General features: G+C 45.1%; 2 protein-coding genes across 14 annotated transcripts in view; one reads left to right on the top strand and one right to left on the bottom strand.

Annotated features, from left to right (window-relative positions):
- The window catches only part of CACNA1B (calcium voltage-gated channel subunit alpha1 B), a 326,691-nt gene extending 319,039 nt beyond the window's left edge, over positions 1-7,652 (top strand). For 11 of the 13 annotated variants that reach the window (XM_079961868.1, XM_079961879.1, XM_079961878.1 and 8 more), the window contains 3 exons: positions 2,011-2,212; positions 3,924-4,123; positions 5,336-7,652. In XM_079961868.1, the coding sequence (XP_079817994.1) occupies positions 2,011-2,212; positions 3,924-4,123; positions 5,336-5,875 (942 nt within the window). In that variant the 3' untranslated portion in view covers positions 5,876-7,652. The remainder of the gene's footprint in view (positions 1-2,010; positions 2,213-3,923; positions 4,124-5,335) is intronic. The other 2 variants (XM_079961870.1, XM_079961869.1) reach the window with 2 other exon arrangements.
- The window catches only part of SLC31A2 (solute carrier family 31 member 2), a 543,264-nt gene that overhangs the window by 242,585 nt on the left and 282,742 nt on the right, over positions 1-17,937 (bottom strand). The gene's annotated exons all lie outside the window — the stretch shown is intronic.

Genomic DNA, 17,937 nt, shown 5'->3' with positions numbered 1-17,937 from the left:
AAGCGAGGGGGAGCAATCCGAGGGCAGCGTAGGAGAATATGACAGCAGCCCGATAGATTCCATGAGCCTCTCCAGCGAATCGGAAGATTCACAGAAGGGGGCGCCGATGGGCAGGGCAAGGGGCGACCCAAGGGGGACACCCCAGAAGCAAGGGGCCAGCGGGGACTCCCAGAGCACCAGTTGCAAATCAGGACCAGCTTCCCCACCAGAGCGTAGTGGGGGGGAGGAGTCCCAGGTGTCAGAGCCCACATATGCACCACCAGCGAGAGAAGATGAGTCAGGGTGGACCACGCCTCCATCGGAGAGCGAGTTAACGGTTAAGAGGAAAGTTGCAGGCTGGGCGCGCGCGCCAAGTTCAAAGGTACAGGCGAGCGGCACAGAAGGTAGCCCGGATAGGGAACCAGGTCCTAAAGCCCGCCGGAAGGAGGGGCAAGAATCGTCAGGGTCAGCGTCAGAGGAGTCGAGGAAGGATGAGACCCTAGCGGGCAGGAGGGCCCAGAGGAGAAAGGAATTTAGGAAGAGGTGGAGCAAAGCGAGAGTCTTAAACTGGTGTGGAGGGGGAGGAGACTCAGACAGGACTTCGCCGGTCTAAGCTCGGGACGTAGAGCTGCACGCTGCGGCTTTGAAAGGGAGACTGAATCTCAATAAAGACTTTTGTACATAACTACAGCCTAGCGTTGGTCCTCTGTGAGCTGGGACCTGGAGGCAGCTCTGACAGTATGAATTCAGAAAAGGTCTGTGGCTGTAGTCACACCCCTTCTATGCCCCCTTTCTTCCAACCTGCAAGCATCAGAGTTACGAGCAGGCAGACATATTTTGAATCTAACTCCTGGCATTCCAGATTTCTTTTGGAGATTAGACAAGCAGAAATTTATTAAGTTCCCTGTTTTCAATCTGAGCTAGGAATACCCTCCTGTCAAAAAGAAAAGTGGGTTGTTTTTTAAAAATTACAGAAGCATTCCAGTTCTTTCACAAAATATTGCATTCATTCATTATTTTTATGATAGAAGAAAAAGTGGTTTGATCACTGCAATATTCTGGAATAGCAAAGGAATTACCATGATGGCATGTGGAAGAGTGCGGGGAAAAACAGAAAGGAAAAAAAAACCAGAGTTCTAGTTTCATAAAGAGTACACCTGGAAAGGCCATAGGAGCAGATTGAGTTGCCCCTGAGAAGTAGAGTGCATTTTCTGTCCCCCTAAATAACTGCAGAGAAAACCCCCACGTCAGGAATAAGGGAGCATGGCCTTCTCAGCATCCCCCCTTTGACATTAAGAACTGAATGTGATGGGTTTCCTTTGCAAGTAAAAATACATTAGATTGCAACTTGGTGCTCTTGTCTTGGCTTGCGCAGATCCTCCTTACACACAAGTGCAAGGCTTTGAAGTGCTGACTTTGAAAAAGGATGGTGAACACCTGTAGCCTTCCATATGTTGGGCTCCAACTCCAATCAGACCAAATTATTTGTAATTCATGTAGTCCAGCAACATATGGGGGGCCACTGGTCTCCTCCTCACTGTGATACAGACAAAAAATATCTCTCCATCCTTGCCTAGAAAGAGCAAGTAGATTAGAAGGAAAGCCTCTCTTGATCAGGTCAATAGTCATTTAGTCCAGCATTCTGTTCTTTCAGCAGCCAACCAGATGCCCATTATGGGAAGCCCACAAGTGGGGCCTAAGTGCAACAGAGCTTTCTTTCCACATGTGATTTTCAGCAACTGATATTCAGAGGCATACTGACTCCAACAGTGGAGGTCGAGCATAGCCTTCTTGTCCTCCATGAATCTGCCCAGTACTTTTACAAAGACATTTAAGCTGGTGGCAGTTGCCGTATCTTGTGAAAAGTAAATTTGATAGGTTACCGATGCCCACCTCCCTGTTGTTGCCTTTAAGGGATGGAAAGAGGGTGCTGCACTAGGGAGGAGGGAGGCTACACACTGAACCAACACCTACCTTGCGCTCTCTTCTTTCCCCTTCCTCACCCCAACCTCACCCTGCCTTTGTCCACAGCCCATCCCAGATACAAGCCCCATGAAGCGTTCCATCTCCACACTGAACCCACAGCGTCCCCATGCCACACACCTCTACGAGCATTCCCGGCCAGTGGAGCACACACACCACCACCACCACCACCGCTGCCACAGGCGGAAAGAGAGGAAACAGAAGTCTGTTGACAAACCACCCAGCCACCTGGCTGATGGTGATGCTGCAGGTGAGGGTACCTTAAAAAACGGGTTGGGTGGTGTGCTTACATTTCACTACAAACAAGACAGACTGAATGCATAGCCTTCATTACCTATCTTTAGGCACCAGGGAAGAATGTTTCTCTTCAACCAGGTGTTTGTGTGATTAACATTCTATGGCTTTTTAAATGTGTTTGTGGGAGGATGGTTAATGGTTTGTTTTTGTTTTATTATGTATCTTGTATTCTCATTTCATATTTTTCTGTTGTGAACTTCCCTGAGGTCTTCAGAGGAAGGCACTATAAAAACAACAACAACAACAACAACAACAATGGCTACAAGTACAACAACAGCAACCATATTTTATAAAGGAGGGATATTAAAAGAAAATGGACTGGGAGGGAGGAGGAAATAAGACAACTCAGGTACAGGTTTATAGGTTGCAATGGTGGAGCTTCATGCTCCGGCACTGATAAGGGGGTGGAGAGCAGGCGGGTGCATGTCCTGGGGGCGTGGTGCACGTCCTGGGGGCATAGCGTGGGGGCATGGCACCCAGCGCAGGCAGGGGGCAGCTGCGATGGCACCCCACTGGGATCGCACTGCCGGGGGCGGTGCACTTGTCCCCACATTCCTCTTCCTCCGCCAGTGATAGGTTGCAAGTTCTTCCAATGGCCAGTTGGTATGAAAGAGTTCAAGGGGAGAAGGATTGAAAAGCTGCTGGTGTTGTATCCAATGTTTGTCCTCCTCAGCATAGATCCATTGAAATTAGTACACCTAAGTTAGTCAATTGCATTATTTTCAGTGGGTCTCATCTGAGTAGAACTAACATTGGATGCAATTCCTGATCTCTCAGCTGAGCCAATGGAGTAGCTCTGCTTCCCTTCCCTTCTCTACCTCCCTCTGCTATACTCTGATAGGATGTCTGCTGTCAGGTGATGTTCTTATGATTACAGTGGTGCCTCGCAAGACGAAATTAATCCGTTCCTTGAGGCTCTTCGTATAGCGGTTTTTTCGTCTTGCGAAGCAAGCCCATTGACAGCTTAGCGGATTAGCGCTATTAGCGATTTAGCGGCTTTTAGTGATCAGCTGTTAAGCGGCTTATCAGCGGATCAGCTGATAAGTGGCTTAGCGGCTTAGGAAAAGGGGGGGGGGGAAAGGGGGAAAAATCCGCAGGAACTCGCAAGACATTTTTGTCTTGCAAAGCAAGCCCATAGGGAAATTCATTTTGCGAAGCGCCTCCAAAACGGAAAACCCTTTCGTCTAGCGGGTTTTCCGTCTTGCAAGGCGTTCGTCTTGCGGGGCACCACTGTATTGTCAGGGCTAGTACACTGTCACACCTACAAGAGCCCAGATTCTGTACCTCCTCCACCTCCTGCAAAATTATGTACGTAAGGGATATACCATACACACTGGGCATCCTGGGTATTTCTGTGTCATCTCAATTTAGTTCGGGTCATGGCCAGGGCTTTCTTGGTGGTGGTGCCCAATTTATGGAATTCCCTTAAGAAAGCTGCCTGACAGCCACCTTTTATTTAGGGAAAGCTCAATGTTAGGACATCTGCTTTGCAGAAGGTACAAACCATGGCATCTCCAAGCAGGGTTTACAGAGACCCCACTGTAAAACCCTGGAGAACTGCTGCCAGTTCTCATTTAAGGCATGTTCCCATGTTTCTATGGGAAGCAAGATGCTATCAGATGGGCCTCTGACACCACTGGGATTCCTTTTTGTTTGATGAGTAGGTGAAGCAACATCCAAAACCAAAAAGCAGGAGAGGGGCCGGTCCCAGGAGCGGAAACTTCACTCCTCTTCATCCTCTGAAAAGCAGCGCTTTTACTCCTGCGACCGATATGGCAGCAGAGACCACTCACAGCCCAAGTTATCAGAGAGCAGTCGGCCAATGTCACCCAATGGAGGGCAAGAGCATGGAACACAGAAACAGGTGAGGAGCCAGAAGGAGGGTGGGAAGAGGATGGTGGGTACCTTCTACTGATGACTGAGCAACAGATGCTTTGGCCTTTGTCAGAGCTTCAGAAGCTCATGTACAAATTCTTGGCATTTGTCTTAACTTCATGTGGTTGGAGACATCCTGAAGGGAGAGAAGAAGGCTGGTTGGGCAGCAGGTAATGGTTGGATCACTGTTGCTCTCGTGTTTGCTTGTACATTTGTGATTCAGTTTAAGCAACTCCTTTGTGGTGGAAGAAAGAGGGTTGTAATTTACTCCCTCCCTGTTATAAAATAAAATAAAATATGTGGGGGAAGCCAAAAATGATGGAGCAATAAAAGGGTTAAGGCCCTTGCAAGTGAGTGATTAATATCTCTAGCAAGAGCAATCTGCCCCCCACCAGCAGCCCACTGGACAGAGAGAAAGAGGGAGAAAGGGTGGTATAAAGAAACTGTGAGAGAGAAGGGGTAGCAGAAAGAAAGGTGGCTCTGCCCATTTAAAGCTATGGCAAATGGTTCAGTGGTTCAGCCCTGTTGATTGCAGGAAGGTGTTTTTGTTTTGACAAGTTTTTTCCAGCTGGATTGTGGAGAGGCATGGAATTGTGTCTCTGTCTACTCTTGAGTGTTTACTTGTATTGTGTTTTAAACCCATTTTTAGCATTTAAACCCATTTTAGTATATGGTTGTGAATCACATTGAAATTTATCTGAAAGGTGGTTCATAAGTTAAACTTGAGAAGGCTGAGCAAACAAGTCCCATAATGTTCAGTAATGCTTCTGGTCAGGAAGCAAATCTATTTTGGGCTTTTGAGGCATGTGGGAGGATTTTGTTGGTCAACTTGCATTCCCATTTGCCCCAGAACTGTCTGCTCTCCTACGTTGTCACCCTAACCCACTGGATGTTTTCCCCCCATTTGGAATCCTTTCCTTCTCCAGCCCTTTTGATTTCCTGGGTCTATACCTCTGTTCCAGATTGCTCCTTAACACAGTCGTTCCCCGACTGCACGTCTAAACTCTCTCTTTCCATTTTCTTTCATCTTGTAACATATTCCCCCCCACCCTTCTTTTCATGTCACTTGATCTTCTGTTGCTTGGTTCCCCACTATCACCTTCCCTGCCATACACCTCTGCGTTTGTCTGGTGTTCCCCCTCCCCTTCGTTGTTCTTTTTTTCTTTTTTTGTTCATTTGCTTTGTTCCAATTTTCATGTAGGGCAGTGGTTCAGTTAATGAGAGCCCCTTGCTGTCAACTTCGGGTGCAAGCACCCCGTCCCGTGGCCGGAGGCAACTGCCGCAGACCCCACTGACCCCGCGCCCCAGCATCACGTACAAGACTGCCAACTCGTCGCCTGTGCACTTCTCCAGTTTCCAGACTGGCCTGCCAACTTTCTCCCCGGGACGCTTGAGCCGGGGTCTCTCTGAGCACAACGCTTTGCTGCATGGTGACTCCCAGGGCCCTTCGCAGCCCCTGATGGCCCGGATTGGCTCAGACCCTTACCTGGGGCACCGGGAAGACAGTGACAGTCCGTACCATGCTGTGCCTGAGGACACACTCACTTTTGAGGAGGCTGTGGCCACCAATTCAGGACGGTCATCCCGGACTTCTTACGTCTCCTCCCTGACGTCCCAGTCCCACCAAATCCGTAGAGTCCCCAATGGATACCATTATACATTGGGCCTCAGTGCCGGCCCTGGGACCAGCACCAGAGCACGTAGCTATTACCATGAACGAGATGAAGATGACTGGTGCTAGCAGGAAAAAAAAGCCGGAGTTCTTGCACACGAAACTGATGAATATTATACATAAAGCTCTGTGTTTATGTGTGCACACATACGTTCAGCCCCACAGCTTCAGGGCTGGAGGGATAAAGAGGAGGGAAGAAGTGCCTCCTCATGGAAACCCCCCCCCCCAAATGAAGAAGACTTGTCTCTGTGCATGCGCACAATGCTGTCAAGAGATGACACCTCTCTCTCATACTGAAACCTGTCTGTCCTTTAGTGCTAGAAGGCCCTGGATCAGTAGGAATTGCTGTTCTTTGGAAGGACAGGGCAAGGGAGATCTTGCTCGTCTCTTGCTGCATTGCAGTTAACATCACCCTCTCCTTTCTCAACAATAAAAGTGTAAGATAAGCAAAAGACCCGGAGAGAAAACCAAAAAAAAAAACTGTTGAACTTTCTGGGACTGGAGCATCATGCAGTTTTGGATAGAAAGAGGGGAAGGAAGGGACAGTCACAGTTACAAACAGAACCTATCATTTCTCTTGTCCACACTTTAAGAGGCAAAAATCACCCATGACGGCATTGGACTCGACATTTGGCAAGACGAAACCTTTTCAAGGGAGCCAGTAATGGGGCCTTTCAGCTGACAGAAGCCGCCATGCTGCCGTCTGTGACTACTTTGATTGGTTTGACTTCCCATTGACTTTTTGGAAAGCATCCCCTTCACTTGGGAGAGGAGAGCTGTTTGGCAGGCAAGGATGGCTCCCAGCCTGCTGCTGATCCTGCTGCTGACAACTTAAAAATCAGTTCCTCTGTTTTGGATGTGATATGCCCCCTTTCATAATTTTGTCTTGTTTACAATCAAAGCACGAGAGTGAGAGCGAGAGAGTGAGAGTGAGAGCGAGAGAGAGAGAGAGAGAGAGAAGGGTGGGGTCTGGCAAAAGAAAATGTGTCATTTGGTTTTATATTGAGCTGTTAGATAAACTAACTTTTCATTGTGTGCATTTTTTTTTTTTTGTAAATTGTACAGTAAAAGAAGAAGAAACAAACAAACAAACAAACAAACAAAACCAAGAGTCCTTCACTGTAGAGAACTAGTCCTATTGTCATTCCAGCTCCACTGTTGTTTCATACTGAAGGCGCCAATTCTTCACTACTAAGTGCCTGATCTTAGGAATCTCTCATGGTGAAGACGCAATCTCTTGTTCCCGATGCATCAGGAAGATGCGTGTGGTGGAGTGGGGTGACCCACAAGGAGGGTTTGGAAGGCTTCAAGTATTGACCAGTGCTGAGTCAATAATTCCACATAGATTGGAAGGTGGACAAGTACAAAATTCTGTGTGTGCTTTTTTCAGATCTTGTTGTGTGTGTGGGGGGGGGTGCAGGGATATTAGAGAGATTTCAACAAGCATCTAGCAACAGGGGCAAATGTTCTTCTGCCAAAAGCAGGACCCTACTGCTCTACACATCTAAGTCTTAACTTGGTTACAGAAGCTCTGGTTGCTCTTCATGGCACATTGTTGGGTGTTGAAGACAATTGAAGAGACTTGTGATTATTGTCCTTTTTTGTGGTGGTTTGAGGGGGGGGGATAAAACAAGAAAGCCCCAAGGGAAAACCCTAATTCTGATTCTCAGGGATGAGATTTCTGCTCTTTTTGTCTGTGTGTGTGTGTGTGTGTGTTTCTGTGCATCAGGTGCTTGTTTCCGTGTGCGTGTGTGTGCGTGCGTGCGTGTATGCACGTGTGTGCGTGTGCTTGAGCACTTTCATGAAAAGCTAAAACATTGTTATTCAAAAAACAAACAAAAATAAAACACCTGCACATAACAAAGCTGAAAGACCCAGCCCAACCTGAGGAGGGCAACATTCTATGTTTTGAGAGTGAGCAGAGGAGAGAGGCAGTGATAAGGAAAGAGACTTGCAGGGAAAAGTGACCCCATCACAAGCAAGACAAGAAACTGTCATATACAAGTACATTTAGATTAGTCATGTGACATCGACTAGCAGCAGTTCTCTGGTGTTCCAGGTGGGAGGGAAGTGTCTCTCCCCGTCTTACCTGGAGATGAGAGGGATTGAACCAGGAGGCACAGTCTCTTTCCGCACCTTAAAACTATCATGTGCTTCATTGCATCATACAGGCACAATTGTGCGGCTGACATTGTCTGTGACTCCTTGCCAGGGTTTAACACTTTGGGAGCAAATCCAGGTTTGTCCCCCTTAATGTCTGAAATAACTCTGAGGGAGGAAAGTGGGGCAAAATCCTCTCAGGACTGAACTACATAGGACATTAAAATGTGCCTTTGTTTAACCCTTGCCTCCGTATTGGGAGGAGATCCCCCCTGCCCTGCCATTTAGCACCTTTGGAGAAGGGGTTATCAGCAGGACCACAGCAGGAGTGGAATTTCTTTCTGCTGTGATCCTGGCGATTTTCAAACCACACCTTGACATAATTTGCATTTTTTAAAAAAAAATCACTTGCAGGAGTTAAATGTTAAATGCAAATGCACATTTAAATACATATGCTAAGCTGCACATTACATGTTATTGAGTGCAGGGGGTGGTAGTCATAGAATCATAGAATCATAGAATCATAGAGTTGGAAGAGACCACAAGGGCCATCGAGTCCAACCCCCTGCCAAGCAGGAAACACCATCAGAGCACTCCTGACATATGGTTGTCAAGCCTCTGCTTAAAGACCTCCAAAGAAGGAGACTCCACCACACTCCTTGGCAGCAAATTCCACTGTCGAACAGCTCTTACTGTCAGGAAGTTCTTCCTAATGTTTAGGTGGAATCTTCTTTCTTGTAGCTTGGAACCATTGCTCCGTGTCCGCTTCTCTGGAGCAGCAGAAAACAACCTTTCTCCCTCCTCTATGTGACATCCTTTTATATATTTGAACATGGCTATCATATCACCCCTTAACCTCCTCTTCTCCAGGCTAAACAGGCCCAGCTCTCTTAGCTGTTCCTCATAAGGCATCGTTTCCACGATGGCCTAGATATGTTGCAAACTCCCATCAGCCCCAGCCAGCATGGCCAGTGGTCAGGACTGATGAGAGTTGTTCTCCTTTAAGATGCGATGGCTGCCCCATTGACATTGTTGATTAAGGAGCAAAACCACTTTTGCAGGGTGGGCAGGCTGTATTTCAAGCAGAGAAGCAGCTGGAGAGAGTGGATATTTAACTCTTTCCCTGTGTTCTCTGAAATGCTACAGCTCTAAGGAAAGGGGAGTTTGAATTGGGTCCCTTCTCGTTTCTCCCATCTTGCCACATCTCTGCTCTAAATCTCCCTGCTCCTTAAAAACTGTTGCCAGGGCTTTCTTATCCAGCTTTCTCAGATTGGGCTAAAAAGTGCTTTCCCCAAGGGAAAGCAGCAGGACAAAGGATGTGTGGCTAAGCCCTGGGTTTACACAAATGACATTTCCAAGTAGGGTGAATGTCAGTTTCCTCTCACTGTCCTAGGGCATATGATCAGTCATGTGACAAAGGGATAGACAACCTGTGGATAAAACTTGTTACTGCAATTTTCATGATCTTGGGCAGCTCCAGGAAAGTGAGCCCTGTGGTCATGAAAGCTGCAGAGGTATCCGTGCATCTTTGCTTCATTCAGTATCATGGACTAAAATAAAAGTAGGCCAATATGTCTACTGATGTTGAATTCCAAATGCCCATCACCCAAGGGCATTGCTCGTTCTGGCTGGGACGGTGAACTCCAACTAAGTTCTACTCAGTGTAAGCCCATTGAAGTTAATGAGCCTAAGCTGTGCCCATCCATTTCTGTGGGTCTACTTGCGAGTAGGACCAGCACTCAACAATGCCTGGAGGGCACCCAGGAGTCCACTCTTGGACTGAAATGTCACTGTGGACTCTACATGGGATGCATTTCCCTATGATTTCTGTACCTTGAGGCAGCTGGGGAAGCTGGTTTGGGGGAGGAAGTTGAAAAGAAATGTGGGAAGAGGCTGCCCTCCTCCCTCAGATGGGTTTGTTTCCTTCATCTGTAACCAATGTCTGTTTCTGAAGCAAATGTGTTCAGATCCACATGGTTGCAAATGAGTCTTTCCACAGTTTTGCCTCTTCCCTGGGAAATTCCTTAGGAGACTACCTTGTGTGGTTGCTCAGTTCTCCCCTCTACTTCCTGGTTTGTGTTAAAAATAATGGACTGGGTCAAAAGGGTCCCGTCTGTTAATGGAAATGAATCTTCCTCTCATACAAGCAGCCCCTACATTTGAAGGATCTCACAGAGGGGAATCTTTGGATCTTAACCACAGTGCCTCTTATTCCACTGTGCTGGAGAGGTTTTTCTTGTCAGAAAGAGCAAGTAAAATATGAGCTGTTTTTGAAGGCATTCCCTTTTTAATCTCTACGAACTAATGCATTATATTGTCACTAGGTGCTGCTACAAGTGCAGTTAAGTGCAGTTATTCAGAAGCAGGAGAACTGCAAGAGAAAACAGAGGAAAATAACAAATTTTGCTAGAGAAAGCTGGTTTTGTTTTGTTTTTAAATTGCCACAACCTTATTTGAGCATCCTGCTGTTATCTACTCACGCCTGCATGTTAAGAAACCCATTTGACTCAATTTATAATCAGATTTTTAATATCACACTCAAGTATTGAGCACCGCTAATGCCATAGCCTTTCGGGGAAAATCTAGGTATAAATTGAGTCAAATGGGTTTCTTAACATGCAGGCATGAGTGAGGACAATGCTATTTACAACATTATTATCTTTAAAAAGAGCATCTTCCAAGTTCAAAGCTATTCTCAACTATTTCATAAAAGAGGAAGCCGCCACCATTTAAATAGGAGGCAGTTATCCCAAACCATTACTGGAACAGTGTTTCGGCCACTACATTTTTATTTAAAGAAAAATAAATGCTGATAAACCAATTGGCCAAGGAAATATAAATACTTTGCTGTACCTTTGAAGTTGTCCTATTTTTTTCCTAATGATAATTTGTTCTCTCAAGACACTTGGGATAACTTTCTGTAGCGTTGTTAGAGGTTTTCCTCATGTATCAATATTTCTTCAGATTTCACCAAAGTGACATCTAGTGACAGATCAAAAGTATAGCAAACATTATGATGCAGTATTTTTTAAAACACCAGCCAAAATAGGAGGTGAGACTACTGAGAAAACAAGTCAGCATCATATCCCAGTATATTCCAACCACAAAAAGAGCTAACTGCAGATTTTGATAGTTTAATTTCACCTTAAGGTCGCACTCCGTGCAGAACGAGCAGCAGCCTGGGCAAGCCAGGGTTTGGGTAGGATTGCTTATTTGACAGGCTGTTTTATTTTAAGAAAGGGATTGATTCTGTAAGACAGCTTGCTTAATGTGCTTGGATTGTTAAACAGAACATGGCATCCTACTGATGATGACAAAAAAGGCCCAAAGGGGGAAATGGAGGAAGAGGCAGGTCAACATGGCGCACGCACACGCATACACGCCCCAATACCACCTCAAGGCTTTACTTCTAGAGTATTCTGCCCTTTGTTTTCTGATTTTTGACCAATCTCATCCCTGGACTATATTCCAGCACACTCTTCTCTCTCAATTTCTCTCTCTCTCTCTCTCTCTCTCTCTCTCTCTCTCTCTTATTAATCCACATGTAATTATGCATACAGAAACTTCATTAACCAAAAGAAAAGAACAGAAAGGAATGGTTAATAGATCATAGATGTGATTTTTTTTAAAGCAAACAAACAAAAACACTGTAGGGCTATGCAACAAGATGACACTTTTCACAAATCAAATCAAAAATGGAAAAAGAGGTGAGCAAACTTTTTAAAAACATAATTTTAAAAAACATAATCCATTCCACAGCTTTTATATGTTGAGTTCCACAACCCCCACCCCACACACTTTTCCTTGTCTCAAGCTACAGCATGACCGTGACCAAACATTTTTCTACATTTTACATATAGAAAAGGCACAAAACTTTCTTGGAAATTTTAAAAAAGGGGGGGAAATACTCCAATAAATAAAATGGGAGGAGAATAGCCCTCTCTGAGCATGCATGCAAAATATTGAGAGCTGAAGATAAATGGCTTTAACTTTTATTTTGGTTTATCCTTCCTCCTCTATTCTTTCTTTCTTTCTCTCCCACGCACCCACGCACCCCCACACCAACCCCATATGAATCAATTGGATGTGAGAGCCCCACACAAGTAAAATGGAGGCGCTTCACAGTTGCAACTTACATGTGAAATGTAATTAAATTCTTGCATTAGAAGAAGATTAAGGCTGGGAATCCTCAGGGGAAGGAAGTGTGGGTGGGTGGGTGGGTGGGTATTGGGAGAAAGGAGCATGGTGGGTTTTGAATATATTGTTGCCACTGCAAATACCTATCTCAGTGGTTGACATATCCAACCTTCAATTTGCAAACAGCCCTAGATGCTGTCTTGCTTTCAATGCACATGAAGGTTCCAATACAGTTGAAGTTAGCCATGGCTAAGTCTCATCTAAACAAAAGAGGTGCCACTGGTATTTGGGAGCAGAGGTCTAGATTCCTCAGCAGAATGCTCAGGGCTGAGAATACCACATTTTGAAGGAAGACACATCACTGTCTAGGAGGAGAGGGTCCCATTTAAGTCCAGAAACTTAAAGGTACCCAATTCCCCCATTGCTTTAAAAAAAGAAATCAGCAATGAGACCCAAGTTGGCCACAACAGATTTATTCTGTCGGTTTCAATGGGACGTAGCCAGAGCTAACTTTTGCTAGAGCAGAGGACAGGGATTTCCCAGAATCCCCTTTGTGCATTGCCAAAACTTGAAATGCAACAACCCATTTTCTGCATCCAGAATAAGTCTAGTGGTGGCTGTACTTTGAATAAGTAACATTTGCATGTAAAATATATACATATTATATAAATATATACATACATATATATAAATCTATATATATATAAAGTATGTGCATGGTAAAAATGTTTATCTTCGTACTTTTTGATACGATGTATTCATCAGTTGTTAATTTTTAATTATATTTGATATGAATTGGGGGGTTTGTTGCAAAATTTATATTTTAAAAAAACAGTGTTTAAAAAAAAAACCTGAAGGGAAGTTCCAAACATGCAACACAACTGGAACTTTGCTTGGGGATTTGATGGGGAGGGCTGGGAATTCTGTGATTGAATAGTTTGCTGCCTGAGTAATATTTATCAGCCAAACTTTGGATTCTGCAGTTGTTTCTACAATTACATTTTGTATGAAGCAAAGTCCTTGAATTAAAATAATAAAACCTTAGGAAAAGAGTGCTAACTGAATGTGGTGTGTGCCAAATGACAAAGAGATCATTCTGTGCTGTTTTGTGCTCATCCCTCTCCCCCACCCAGGAATCCAGAAATCACATTTATATAAAGTAGGAGGAGGGGGTTACAAGTAAAATAAAAACAGCCATAGTAGTGAGAAACATATGATAGCCAAAATGATTTTTGGATGAGAAAAGTCTAAAGGAGGTAGCCACTTAGAACTAGTGATGTTGACCAAGTTCTTGTGTGAGTGGCACGGAGTTTGTATTTGTTTGGCCCACAATGCCCAGCACCACTGCAGATAAAAAGTTATCTGGCTTGGATTGGTGACTAGCAGTGCTATTTTTCTAGAAAAAGAGGTGCTGGAACCCACCATGAACACCTCCCATGTTCTCTTATACAGTGGTACCTCAGGTTAAGTAGTTAATTCGTTCCGGAGGTCTGTACTTAACCTGAAACTGTTCTTAACCTGAAGCATCACTTTAGCTAATGGGGCCTCCCGCTTCTGCCAAGCGCTTCTGTTCTCATCCTGAAGCAAAGTTCTTAACCTGAAGCACTATTTCTGGGTTAGCGGAGTCTGTAACCTGAAGCGTATGTAACCTGAAGCGTATGTAACTCGAGGTACCACAGTAGTGGCAATGGCACCCACCTAAGAGGTGGGTTCTGGCTGGAAAAACATAAACAAAGCCCTGATGATTAGGTACTTGAAGCACATACCTCCCTGGCAACTTGTACACTGTCATGACTATATTACAAAATACCTAGCAAGCTAAACGGGGACAATTTTTATTTTTATTTTTTGATCAACCCAAGGTAAGTATGGGTATGCCAAGTTCACAATCCCATCGCTTTGACCCACCACATCTAGAAGAGGGAGCATAACTATTAGCAATGTCACTTAAAGAATGCCGATGGAATTCAGGGCAGAAAGTCCTGATAGCATTTTACTGAGAAAACTGTTTAGCCATAGGACATCATTGTGACCAGTTATTTATCAACACTGAACTACAGGAAACATGAAGGAGTAATCTAATGCCCTGCTGTGATTCAACCTAAACCAAAGCAGTGAGCAGTCCCAGCCAAAAGAACAGTCTAGTATTAAAAATATGCAATATTGTAGTTAAGGTGAAGCCTTATACTGTAGAAGATTGCTTCTCAATGTTCTGGGCCAAACAACATCTGAAACTGCTGCTGGCCACATTATTGGACAATATAGATCTAAAATTAGTTAAGAGAATCTCAGATAATTGACACAGTAAACAATTCTTAGATTTCTTAAGTCTACAAGAGGCTTGGCAAGCTATAGTTGCCGCTTTCTTTTAAGGGAGGGACAGCAACTGGCAACTTAGTGTGTTACATTTCAACAAATCTTTCCATTTTGGTTTATCTCATTTTTCCAAACCACATTGAGTTCCCCACATTTTTTTTCTTTAAAAAGAAAAAAAGTTCCTCGTGAAAATTCATCAGCATTTTAGTGCAAATTTCTCCCAATACAAATTTTTGTTTACATTTTTGCCCAGTTCACACATTTCTGCAAATCATTCCCCCTTAATACATTTTGTATGATATTTCCACTAATATATGCATTTTTGTGCACACTTTACTGTAGTAACATGCACTTTTGAATATGTTTCTTGGCTGGAGAACTGCGCTGTACAATCTGGAGGAGTGTCACTGTAATTTTCCCAGGATGCATGAGCTCTTAGTGTGTTTCACAGAGCCCCCTGCCTGCTCAGCACCATTCCAACTGCATCAGCGATTTGGGGTTCAAATTTATGTATTTGGGCTTATGAAAAGGAAAACGCTATTTTTTACGGGGAGTGGGGGGCTAGAAATTGCTTGTTTTTTAAAGCCCAATAATACTAAATACCAAAATGAGATGGCAGAGTTATGTGGCAGCAGAGACTTAAGAGTTAAAATGAAGGATGAAATCTGAAGGCTCCTCAGAGGTAAGTCACACCAAATTCAATTGATATAGGGCTAAAAGGTAAAGGGACCCCTGACCATTAGGTCCAGTCGTGACCAACTCTGGGGTTGTGGCGCTCATCTTGGCTGAGGGAGCTGGCATACAGCTTCTGCGTCATGTGGCCGGCATGACTAAGCCGCTTCTGGCGAACCAGAGCAGCGCACGGAAACGCCATTTACCTTCCCGCCGGAGTGGTACCTATTTATCTACTTGCACTCTGACGTGCTTTCGAACTGCTAGGTTGGCAGGAGCAGGGACCGAGCAACGGGAGCTCACCCCGTTGCAGGGATTCGAATGACCAACTTTCTGATCAGCAAGCCCTAGGTTCTGTAGTTTAACCCACAGTGCCACCCGCGTCCCGATATAGGGCTACACACCAACATATTTACTATAGCCTAAGATTTTGTGCACTATATCTCATCAGATGAGAGAGAGAGAGAGAGAGAGAGATGGGCCAGGAACCATTCAGCAAACCAGTCACATAACCACCAGCATGCTGCTAATAAAAATCAGGATGCTCAGTGTTTTGGTTCCGAGCTGTTGCAGAAGCCAGCCGATTTGTGTGAGAGCACAAGACCAAAAAACAAATGTATTTTGGTCCAGTGCTCCGGAGCAAGCCAGCTGACTCGTGCAAGAGTGCTGGACCAAAAAACCCGGGACATTCTGGGATCCAATCAGAAACCAGCATGGTTTCTGTAATTCTAGGATGTCCTACTCAAATCGGGATGGTTGAGGAGTATGTAGCCATCAGGCTGAAGGATTAAAGTCATAACCAAAGAATAAACCAGGAAGTAGAATTCAGGAGTGTGAAGTAGGCACAAAGGACAACTAAATATAGGAACATGTCAGAGATCTGGAAGATCAAGTCGCTAAAGCAAAGCTCAGTAGGTGCAGGAAGCCCCATTATACTCCTTCCTGCCTCTGACCTTTTTCCCTAAGAAGGTATCTTCTTCAGTTCAGTGGTTTGCTACTTGGGGCAGTCACCCACGCACACAGATTCCAGCACCTGCTCATCCTCTCTACGTGGACTGTATCTATCAGGCGTGGGGAGCAGACCTGTGCAGCAGGTGGCGAGAGGGAAGCAGCCGGGTACATTTGCCCCAGGCCTCAGAGGACTAAGCCAGCCCGGGGCCACTGCTTTTTTGTTTGAGTTTATAATTTTATTCTAACATGACTCCCGCCTCCGTGCCTCAAACATGCTGTGCCCATGCCTGGTAGGGAGCATCAGGTCTAGGGGCCAAATACGCCCTGCAGGCCTCTTTATCTGGCCCTTGGGATTCTCCCTAGGCCGTGTCCCTCATACATTCTTTGAACTCTTTGGCTCAAATGTGTCCTTGAACATGGATGATGCCTCTTGCTTGCCTGGAGAGGGGTGCATTTGTGCATGTGTATCAGCATCTGATTTATACTACACAAAGGTAAAAGTCACATCCATTTGCTGCACCTACATCTGGCCACATCCACAAATTGCATGTGGCCCCTGGAAGATTCCCCACAAAGGAATGCAGCCTGAGGCTGAAAAGACCCCTCACCCCTAGTGTATACACTTATGGATATGATGGACTAAATAAAAATGTAAGGGTAGCAAAATTGCTGTGAAATATAAGAGACAGTTTGTTAATGATTCAGTGTAAAGCTTAAATATTTACAAGGTTAGAATCATCGAACTGTAGAGTTGGAAGGAACCCCAAGGGTCATCTAGTAATGCAGAAATCTCAACTAAAGCATCCTTGATAGATGCACCCAACCTCTGCTTAGAAACTTCCAAGGAAGGAGATAACCATCCAACCTCAGTTAAAAACCAAGGTAGGACAGCACCACCATCTCCCAAGGAAGACCTTCCACTGTTGAACAGCTCTTACTGTCAGAAAGTTCTTCCTTATCTTTAGTCGGAATCTCCTTTCTTGTAGCTTGAAGCCATTGGCTCAGGTCCTCCAGAGCAGGAGAAAACAAGCTTGTTCCATCTTTCATGAGGCAGCCCTTCAGATAATTGAAGGTGGCTATTATATCTCCTCTCAGTCTCTTTTCCAGGCTAAACATACCCAGCTCCTTCAACCACTCCTCACAAGGCTTGGTTTCCAGACTCTTGATCAATCTTGGTCACCCTCCTCTGCACATGTTCCAGCTTGTCACTATCTTTAAACTGTGGACTGGACACAGGACTCCAGGTATGGTTTGACTAAGACAGAATACCCCCCTGACCATTAGGTCCAGTCGTGACCGACTCTGGGGCTGCGGCACTCATCTTGCTTTATTGGCCGAGGGAGCCAGCGTACAGCTTCCGGATCCTGTGGCCAGCATGACTAAGCCATTTCTGGCGAACCAGAGCAGCGCACGGAAACGCTGTTTACCTTCCCACTGGAGTGGTACCTATTTATCTAGTTGTACTTTGACGTGCTTTTGAACTGCTAGGTTGGCAGGAGCAGGCACCGAGCAACGGGAGCTCACCCTGTTGCGGGGATTTGAACCACTGATCTTCTGATCGGCAAGCCCTGGGCTCTGTGGTTTAACCCACAGTGCCACCCGCGTCCAAGACAGAATAGAGCAGTACTATTACTTTCCTATACTTCTGTTGATGCAGCCTAGACTAGTGTTAGCTTTTTTCTGCTGCTGCATCATGCTGTTGACTTATGTTAAGCTTGTGGCACATTAAGACCTCACATGTACTGCTACTAAGCCAGGTGTCCCCCATCTTATATTTGTGCACATGGTTCTTCCTGCAAATGCAGAACCTTACCTAGTTTTCGAATCTACTAAGTTCGTATTGAGTGCCGCTTCTGTCTTCAGCAGCATTAGCTACCCCTCCCAGTTTGGTGTCATCTGCAAATTTGATTAGCATCTCCTTAATACCTTCCTCCAAATCATTTATAAAGATTCTG

The sequence above is a fragment of the Podarcis cretensis genome (assembly GCF_951804945.1).
Source record: "Podarcis cretensis genome assembly, chromosome: Z".
NCBI classification, from domain to species: Eukaryota; Metazoa; Chordata; class Lepidosauria; order Squamata; family Lacertidae; genus Podarcis; species Podarcis cretensis.
The sequence above is the reverse complement of the archived record's forward strand: the minus strand, read 5'-3'. Positions and strand labels throughout refer to the sequence as shown.